Source organism: Haemaphysalis longicornis, unplaced genomic scaffold, assembly GCF_048455015.1.
Source record: "Haemaphysalis longicornis isolate Haplotype H1 unplaced genomic scaffold, Haemaphysalis longicornis Haplotype H1 scaffold_6, whole genome shotgun sequence".
Taxonomy (NCBI): domain Eukaryota; kingdom Metazoa; phylum Arthropoda; class Arachnida; order Ixodida; family Ixodidae; genus Haemaphysalis; species Haemaphysalis longicornis.
The window spans coordinates 157,393,912-157,403,014 of NW_027526407.1; the positions used below are offsets into that span (position 1 = coordinate 157,393,912).

A 9,103-nucleotide genomic window follows, 5' to 3' on the forward strand; every position below is an offset into this window, starting at 1 on the left:
GCACCCCCTGGCTGTGACGTCGGCTTAGGGACTCGCTCCGCTGTCGTCTGCTACATTCGCGCCGCTGCTACACCCGCGCCGCGGTCGTCCGCTTGTGACTGGCAGCAGTGCCTGAGCTGCCGCTTTGAAGCTTTGGGGCTTTAAAAAGCGCCCGATTCTTACAGCTCTGAATAATTTCAAGCTTTATCCCACGCAAGTTTACAACACACGAGGAGTTAGAGAACCACTTTCTTAGAGCATCGCCCAGGCGATCGTGTGTACCTCGTCCTATCTAGCGTATTTGCAAGTTTCACTGCTCAGAGCTCCTCGATAAGTATTCAAAATGCGTAGGCTTCCTTAAAGTATTTCTGAGATGCTCTTACGAAGTCTAATGCTACGCACCAAGCAGCGGGTCACACAGCAGGAAATAAAATGGGTGTCTTCTATTTCTTTCGTTGTTGTTGACTTGAATTAGAAGAATGTTTTCTTCTGTGTCCAACGGAGGACTTCCAAAAACAGATGGTGAGGATCCTGGAGGGCCAGGAAGGAGTCGCCGATATGATAGACGACGTTCTGGTCTTTGGGCGCACCCGCGAGGAGCACGACGCCAGACTGGGCCAGGTGCTGTCTCGCCTTGCAAAAGCAGGCATTACGTTGAACCAAGACAAATGTCGTTTTGGTGTCTCCGAAGTCTCCTTCCTAGGAGTCATCGTTTCAGCACAAGTCCAGACAAGTGCAGACAAGGTCGAAGTCCAGACAAGGTCAAAGCAGTCAAAGCCATGGAGGCTCCAACTGACATCGCAGGTGTCCGACGACTGCTCGGAATGGTGAACCATCTTGCCCGGTTTTTGCCTCGCATCTCGGAGGTCACAGCTCCCATCAGAGCACTCCTAAGCAAGTCTGTGAGTTGGGTGTGGCAGCATGATCAAAATGCTGCATTCGAGAAAATCAAGGAACTCCTGACGTCAGACCGTTGCATGGCCAAGTACCATCTGTCATACGCCACCACAGTTTCGGCTGACGCAAGCTCGTTCAGACTCGGCGCGGTCTTGCTGCAGACACAGCCCCGTGGAGAGCGCCGCCCAGTTGCGTTTGCTTCGAGGTCAATGACCGAGACAGAGCAGTGTTACAGCCAGACAGAAAAGAAAGCGTTGGCAACGACCTGGGCTATCCAAAGGTTTGACGAATTCGTCCGCGGCATCACCTTTGATGTCGAGACTGATCACCTACCACTCATTTCACTCTTCGGCAAGAAGGAGCTGGACATACTGCCGCCTCGCATACAGAGGCTCCGGTTAAAGACCATGCGAAACCAGTTCCGGAGGCTGCACGTGCCAGGAAAGCTGCTAGCTACGGCAGATACCATGTCATGCATCACCCAAAAGGCGTCCCTTCCCCTGGACACCGTGGAATTCTTTGCAGCTCAAGTGGTCAGTGGCATGTCAGAAGCCTTGCCACTAAGCCCACAGGACATGCGACAGGCACAAGAGTCGGATGGCGAATATAGAGCCTTCACCTCCTTCTGCCAGAATGGTTGGCCACAGAAGTCCAAGGTGCCACTGCACCTCTCCCAGTATGCCTCAGCAGCAGATGAGCTCTCTGTCTGTGACGGTGTTCTACTGAAAGGCGCCCGGATAGTCACCCCACATTCCTTCGGCCGGCTGTCTTGACGCTGTTGCACGAAGGACACCAAGGCATGAACAGGACAAAAGCTCTTGCTCGAGAGTCCATTTGGTGGCCTGGCATTTCAGCAGACATTACCTCTCTGGTAACCAAAGTGTGCCTCCACTCGGGTGAACCTTGTAGAGCCACTGGTCTCCGCGGTCCTAACTGGACGTCGATGGGAACTTGTCGGCATGAACCTGTTCCACCTTCACACCAGACATTCATCTTGGTGGAGGACTACCACTCCAGGTACCCCGAAGTCGTAACCTTGAGGAGTACAACGGCTCAGGCAGTCAGTCATTGATGCCCTCAAAAGCATCTTTGGAGAGGTCAGATTGGACAACGGTCCACCGTTCTCTTCGCACGCGTTTGCAGCGTTTGCGTCATTTTATGGCTTTGACCACGTCACCAGCAGCCCGCACTATGCACAATAGAATGGAGAGGCGGAGAGAATGGTCACGACCATCAAGGAGTTATTCCGCAAAGCAACAGATCCTCATCTGGCCTCGCTCAGCTACCGGGACACCACAGGAGTCGATGGCTTCAGCCCGGCCCACCTCTTGATGGGACAACTCCGGACCAAAGTTCCGAAACAGGACTCCCAGTTACGTCCTCACTGGCCGTTGAGGAAAGACGTGAGGAGCAAAGACGCAGCCTACAAGCGAAAACAGACCGCTGACTTTAACATGCATCTCGAGATCTTCCATCGCTCCGAACAGGCCAGTGTGTCTGGATGCGACCCGACCAGGTCAAGACTGCAGTGCTGGGCCCAGCACGACGACCACGAAGCTATGTCGTGGAAACGGAGCAAGGTGGCGTCCTACAACGCAACAGGCGTCACCTAGTTCCTTTTGTACCTCCTGCGCCAAGGGTGGAACCACCGCCGTCTGAGGAGCAAGAGCCAAAGCGAACACTTCCACTTCCGGAACCTCGGCGTACTACCGCAGTGCAACCACCTGGTTCCCTTGCACTGCCCTCTGCAGACTGTGACCGCAGTGATGGTGTGACACGAACACGTAGTGGCCGCCGTGATGTTCCTCCGGACCGCCTGAACCTGTGATGTGAAGTGTCTGGCGTGCTCCATCGTCCGTCCGGTCTTCAAGGGGGGAGATGTAGAGGTCGCCACCTTTCAGCTATTTAGTTAGGCTTCCACTAGCGTGTTGCACCACTTGTTATCTTTTATATATTCTGCCCCCAATAAAGTGTGGGACTTCTTTTGTCAGCTTGAGCAGCTGTCGCGCGCATCAGCTCTTTCTGCGGGCTCGGGCCGCTGGTTCTCCCGCACGCTCGCGCGGCACCAGCCACGCGGCATATTGTTGAAATAACTTCTGCCACCCTCACTGTTATACTGGAAGATCCCTGTTGACTCTACGATACAGCACATAACATTCAGTAATGGCAAATGAAATAACAATTCAAACCCTGCAATGGCATCTTCTGATTCTCATAGCTATATATCAAAGCAATCAACCATGAACAAGTTACGCACACAGGCTGCTCAGTTAACTCCAAAAACAAGTCTTAAAGGGACCCCGAAAAGCTTTGTGAAGGTGGCAATCAAATGCATTCAGGTGGTAGAACACATAACGGGGGATTTTTGAGCCAATTGTGAGCTCCATACGTTGTACAGATAATTTCTAAACAATTTTTGAAGATCGCCTTTCTCAGCCGATGAACGCGACGCCGCAGCGAACCGACCGCGGCTGACGCAACGGCGACCGCGGCTGACGCAACGGCGATCGCTGCTGACGCAACGGCGAAGGCGCCCCCTGATTCGCCCAATCGCTGGCAATGTCGGCCGCCGGCGGCGTCACTGCCATTGGCTTCCGGCTGCTCTTCCTCCTTCCTGCGCGATTCCGAGGCAAAGGCGGGTCCGGAGTGATTGACGCGAGCCTAGGCGCAGGAATGTAGCTAGCTGCTTTGAAGGAGGCAGAGAGGGAGGAGGAGTCGATCGGCAAGTGGGGAGAGGTGCATTTAATTGCTTCTGGCGCAGCTAATACTGAATGTAGATCAATAATTCCAACGGCATTGCATCGCTATATTGGTGCTACGTGACAATACAGGCCTTTTGTAACTTTTACAGAAGTGCTTTTCTGGGTCCCTTTAATGAAGCACACAAACAGCATGTCTGTTCTTCTCTGCTGTCTGAAGGAGTTGCTTGCTCCTGCAGCTGTGGACACACACACCTACTTAAGCTAAATGGCGCACTCCTGACTAACTGAAAGGGGCAAAGGCGGCACTGGCGAATAGCTGCCACCTTGCACATCTCCAAAAGACTCGATACCAGATAGGTCACTGTCGGAGTCCATGTCGTCTTCACTCAGATGGATTATAATAGGTTGAACATGCGCACTTGCTCCACCGTCTCCCCCGAACTTTGTTTCAATGTTGATCACATGCTGGACAGCGTTTGCCCAGTGTTGAGCTGTTACCTGGGCAGCTTCTTCTCTCAGGAGAACCTCTACATCTGCCATCTTGAATGTGGCGTTTCTGGCTGCGACACCTCGTTTCATCTGTGCCCATATGAGCTCAATGGGATTGAGCTCACAATGGTATGGTAGGAGCATACATCCTGCCCTTTCAGCTGCACCGTCAATACGATACTTGCTTTACCGTGTCTTTACAGATGCCACAAAAGGTGAGGAGCTCCTTTTTAAGCATTTTTTATCCCAAGCAAGTCACCCAGTCTAAAAGACTTTGCCACAACTGCCACTACCGAGTGGCAGTTGTGGCAAAACGGCCCCAAACCACCTTTCAAAGCGGGTGTCGCCCGTCTCCTCGTGGTAGTCACCGGTCTTCGTACCGCGAAAGATATCCAGGCAAGCATTGACGATGCCGTCATCGCTGCCGATATGCGTTACAATCAGGCACTGTCCTTTCCCGGACGGCTGCTTCAAACCTGTCGTCAGACCACGCATGAAGGCGTTGTGGTGAGAAGTAGCCGTCGTGTCCGTCCAAACAGTCGATAGCGTGTGTCCCGCATTCACCCAGGTTTCATGAAGGTAGAAGATTTTTCTATCTTCCATCCTGTACCTGGAGACGACAGAGAGGTACTTCTCTGCCACTCGACAATGTCGTCCCGCTCGATCAGCAGCGAGTTCCGGCCTCTCTTCTCATAACTGAACCCGATGTCATTCAGCAGGCGGCGCACAGTCCATGGCTTGAGAGGAGTAACATCGCTGCTAGCGTTGACATCCGCAGCAATTGCCTTCACTATCGGAGTCTCATTGCTGCGAAAAAAGCGATGCACGGACGACCCAATGCGCACTTCGTGAAGTCGTCGTATACTTCTGTGCGTCGTCTCTTTCCGGCGCTTCGCGGGCGCTTTCGGGAGGGCGTCGCAGCATTTCCATCGTTATTTTTCATCTTCACGTACATCGCCAAGCTCACGCTGACTCCCAAGAAGATCGCAAACTGTCGCGTCCATTTTTTCAACGCTGCGCTCTGGGTGAAGATGCCGCAAGCGAACGTACGCGTTCCGGATCATCTCCCGTCGCAGCTGCAGATTACACGGCCGATTTTATTTTTCTTGTACCATCGGCGTGGCGTACATGGCAACGCACCACAATCCTCAGTCGAGAACGATAAAGCGCATTCATATGCGACTTCTTCGGGATCCATGGCGGGAAACGGGGCCGGCAATGCATAAAACCAGAAGCATGCGGTTGAGGTAAAACCTGGGAGAGCAGAAATTCACAATCAGGAATATATTTAAAACTTGCTACTGCAGCTGACGATAAGTTCTTTCACGCGTTGCATTATAACGGGCAAATAAAGAATTTTAGCTAAGGTTTTTGTCTCCGTTACAATGAAGGCGCCCTGAAGGACTAATTTTCGGCACGGACGCATTCAGGAAAGGTTGGCTCCGAGCGCTGCCTGCAGGTGCAAGGCGGTCGGCCCCGGCGTCACGTTGATAGAGCGACACCATTGGCTGGTAGGGGGGCCTTTGACTGGGCGATGCCGCTTTTTTCTTGACCTGTATCCCAGTATAGTGACGAAGTTCTTTGACTTATTGAACATAATATCTACAGCACGTTTTCCACTCCACCTCACCGTTAACGTGTTTTTGCAAATACACATACTCATTTGTATATGTTCACATTAAAATTCATAATTTCCAAATGATCACAAAAATATTTGATTTTTGCGACAAGCCACGACTCTACCTAAGGGCTTACCGCGGCTGGTTAAAAAAGCAAAAGAGAGCAGATGTATATATAACGTAACTACATTATAGTCGCTGTCCCCGTGCATCCCGATGGTTTTTCTTGCTCAATTTATTTGTTGTTTAAGTGTGATATGTGCGTGTCTCCATGTCGTGCTGCGCGCTCAGCCGATCCACATTGCCACGCGTAGCATTCTACTGCGTTATGCATGGCCAGTAAGTAAAAGCGTGTAGCTAAGGGCATGTAGCGTGTTATTCACTATGACATTACTGCTGAAGGTATAGCGGTGCGCACTGCCTGATTCAGTTAGTAAACTTACTAGTGCTACGTTTGCTACCGCCAGTTACTAAGTACGTAGTGGATGCTGTGACTGTAGTGGATGGTTTGTGTTCTGTTAGTAAATGCCACCACCTTTTTTTTTAAGAGTGCATATGAATGGGATCAGGAAGCGCTGGTGACGAGACCCGGCGATTCTTGGAGGGGTAATGTAGCTCTGACGCCGTGTGCTGTTGTTGCATGCAGCTCACCAAGGAGGACGAGGAGAAGAGGAACCGGAGACGAGAGCGCAACAAGATCGCCGCCTCCAAGTGCCGCAACAGGAAGAAAGAGCGAACAGTGCGCCTCTGCGAGGTAACCACATCAAGCGTCCATCGCTTCTTTTCCAAACTGACGGTTTGAAGTTGAGGCCTTAATTTTTATTTATTACAGAGCACAACGCGCCACGAGGCATTACAGAAGAGGGGGGGGGATAGAATATGCAGCAGTCACAACAATCATTTCACTATAGATAACAAGCAAAAGAACGCATCGCTAAACATAGCTGTGGCAGTACACTGGGTAACCTGTTCCAGTTCGGTATTGTCCTGGAGGAAAAAATACAGTCTCAGCGCATGTGTATTGCATTTTATCTCACGTGGTCTAAACGTAAAGTGACATATAACCAAGCTTGAATGTGCATTTTCCTCGCTTAATCACAGTCCTGGACTGAAACTCATTATGGAACAACTCCAACCTCAGATCCCTTCTGCGTTCCTCCCATCCAAGATACTCTTTTGCTTGCGATACTCCCAAATTCTATAGTGTAATTACGGAACACCAAACGGGCCGCTAAGTTTTGCACTCTTTCCAAACTTTTAATGTTAACCTGTAGCCATGAGTCCCAACAGTGCAAGCATGATCAGGAGTACATCGAACGTTCATAATAACCTGGTGTGTCTTAGTTCCATGCTGAAAATGTTTCGCATTGCGCCGCAAGAAGCCTATCACCGAAATCAGAAAGGCTCCCATTTCCCCTCCCTCCTTTCACCCAGTTTTGGGCAAAATAAAGTTATTATCATCATCACGCCTTGGCTGGTTGGGGTGATTCCGGCAGATCCGTAAGGTGTGCGGGATCCGAATCGCCAAGAAAGGAGGCCTATGGCCATACTTTATGCTTGCACAATTTTTCCACCCTCCATTGAAAGGTGGCCGGGTGTTTTCCACCCTGAAAGAAGCACCACTGCGCCAAGAGGCCCACCACACAATTTGTTGGGTGCAAAATGGGCGTTGTGTACAAGGTACCGCTTTACGGTGGCGTGGAGAAAGGCCAGTCATAGGGTGCGTTCGAATTTACCCTCTAGACGGGTTCGTTACCGTCCTCGCGGACAGTCCGCCATGTTAAGCCCCTTTCGAATTCGAACGAGGCAGTAAAAGAAGACTGCTTCGAGGAGACAGCATCGAAGTCAGCAACGATGCAGGCTACCTTCCTGACCAACCAAGCCATCATCGAATTTACATAGGTAATTACTGTGATTAATGGCTGTAATTGGGTGATTCTAAGTAATATTTCAGAGCAATTCCGGCTCACTCCGCCAGTCATTCTACGGAGCCATGTAAAGAAAATTTATTGGCAGTGCCTATTCTGTGGACCAGTGGTTGGTCATGACCATGAACACAGGGCAATATGCAGCACTATTCTGCCGACCAGACCACAGGGCGATGTTGACGTTTATTCTGTGGACCATACCACGGTATAGTTGATGCTTATACTCGTCTAAAGCAACCTAAAATATACCAATACACACTTATTTACATAAACTATGCGCAAAATTCACTTAAAAGAACAGATTACAGCAAAAAAAGAACTATAACTGCTGGGACTAAAGCCCAGGACCTCAGCGCCAAAATCAAATGCTCTACCCTTGCGCCGAGGAAGCCGACGAATGGAGCCCTTTCATTCTTCTGACAGCGGTAAAATGACGGGGACAATGAGAGAAAGACAAACACATCCCTTTCAGCAGTGGCTCAGAACAAATCATAACACTGCAGTCTGGACTTCATAGCATTATTCTGTCGTCTGGTCCACAGAAAAGGCAATGCGCAATGTATCATTGCCACTATAAATCGTTTGCCTCGACCACTTCCTCGGCAAAAGAACAACCGGCCGAGGCCAGGTGCTTGCGCGTCTAATCGCTTCTTCGTGTCTCGGTTCCCGCAGGAGTCCGAAGGGCTGCAGAGGGGCAACGAGGAGCTGCGCCGGGAGCTGCAGCGGCTCCGCCTCGAGGTGCAGCACCTGTCGCAGCTGCTGCGCCTGCACGTGTGCCTCGGCGTCCCCTCCCAGCAGTCGTCGGGGGCTTTTCTGCCCAGCGGGGGACAAGCGCTGCTCTAGCGACACCCTCCGTTCGCTCCTCTTCTTCGGCCACGGAGTCGCCCACGTGTGCTACCCGTGGCTATAGCTGGCCAGTGCGTGTGCCCGAGACAACGATGGGATAAGGGTGACACGTGGTAGTGAACTTCGAACAATCACCACGGAACTTTTTCGCCCCGAATGTTTGTTTCTTCCCCCTTGCTCAATAAAGCGGCAAGTTTGCACGTCCCACGGGCAGCTCCTGCACCGCAACGGATGCCGCCGGTGCACAAATGCCCGAGTGTAGATTCGTGCTTACCTTCAACGCGGAAACAGCCCGTTCCAAGTGTAACGTTATTATCGTTCACACGGCATTTCTCCATCACGACGGGGTGGAATAAAGCGCGAAATACGGAAGCAGTGGGAGTTGGCAGATAGAAAGCGGGATGTGGCGCGCCTAATGTAGGTAGTGCGGGAGGATCAACTGCGCTCATCGTGCGTGCATGGTGAGAGCAGCGGCCTTGTGGAGGCGATGTCCTGGTCGTTCCTGGCTGCTCGGTCTCTCTTCTTCAGCCTGAGCTGGACAGCACTTCTCGTACGCGAGACGGGGACTGCTGGGCCCCCGGATTGCTTCCCGCCCCCTTACCAGACGATACAGGGTGCCAGGCTATGGCCGGAAGTGGTGGTG

The 9,103-nt window shown here is 51.6% G+C and overlaps 1 protein-coding gene and 1 pseudogene across 1 annotated transcript in view; both read left to right on the forward strand.

Moving 5' to 3' along the window:
* The window catches only part of LOC144142020 (uncharacterized), a 96,413-nt gene extending 87,702 nt beyond the window's left edge, over nt 1–8,711 (forward strand). Inside the window, exons 4-5 of the mRNA XM_077673449.1 lie at nt 6,333–6,440; nt 8,287–8,711. Coding sequence (XP_077529575.1) covers nt 6,333–6,440; nt 8,287–8,457 — 279 coding nt within the window. The 3' untranslated portion in view covers nt 8,458–8,711. The remainder of the gene's footprint in view (nt 1–6,332; nt 6,441–8,286) is intronic.
* LOC144142019 (uncharacterized) lies at nt 2,097–2,704 on the forward strand (annotated as a pseudogene).
* Nucleotides 8,712–9,103: the final 392 nt, after the last annotated feature.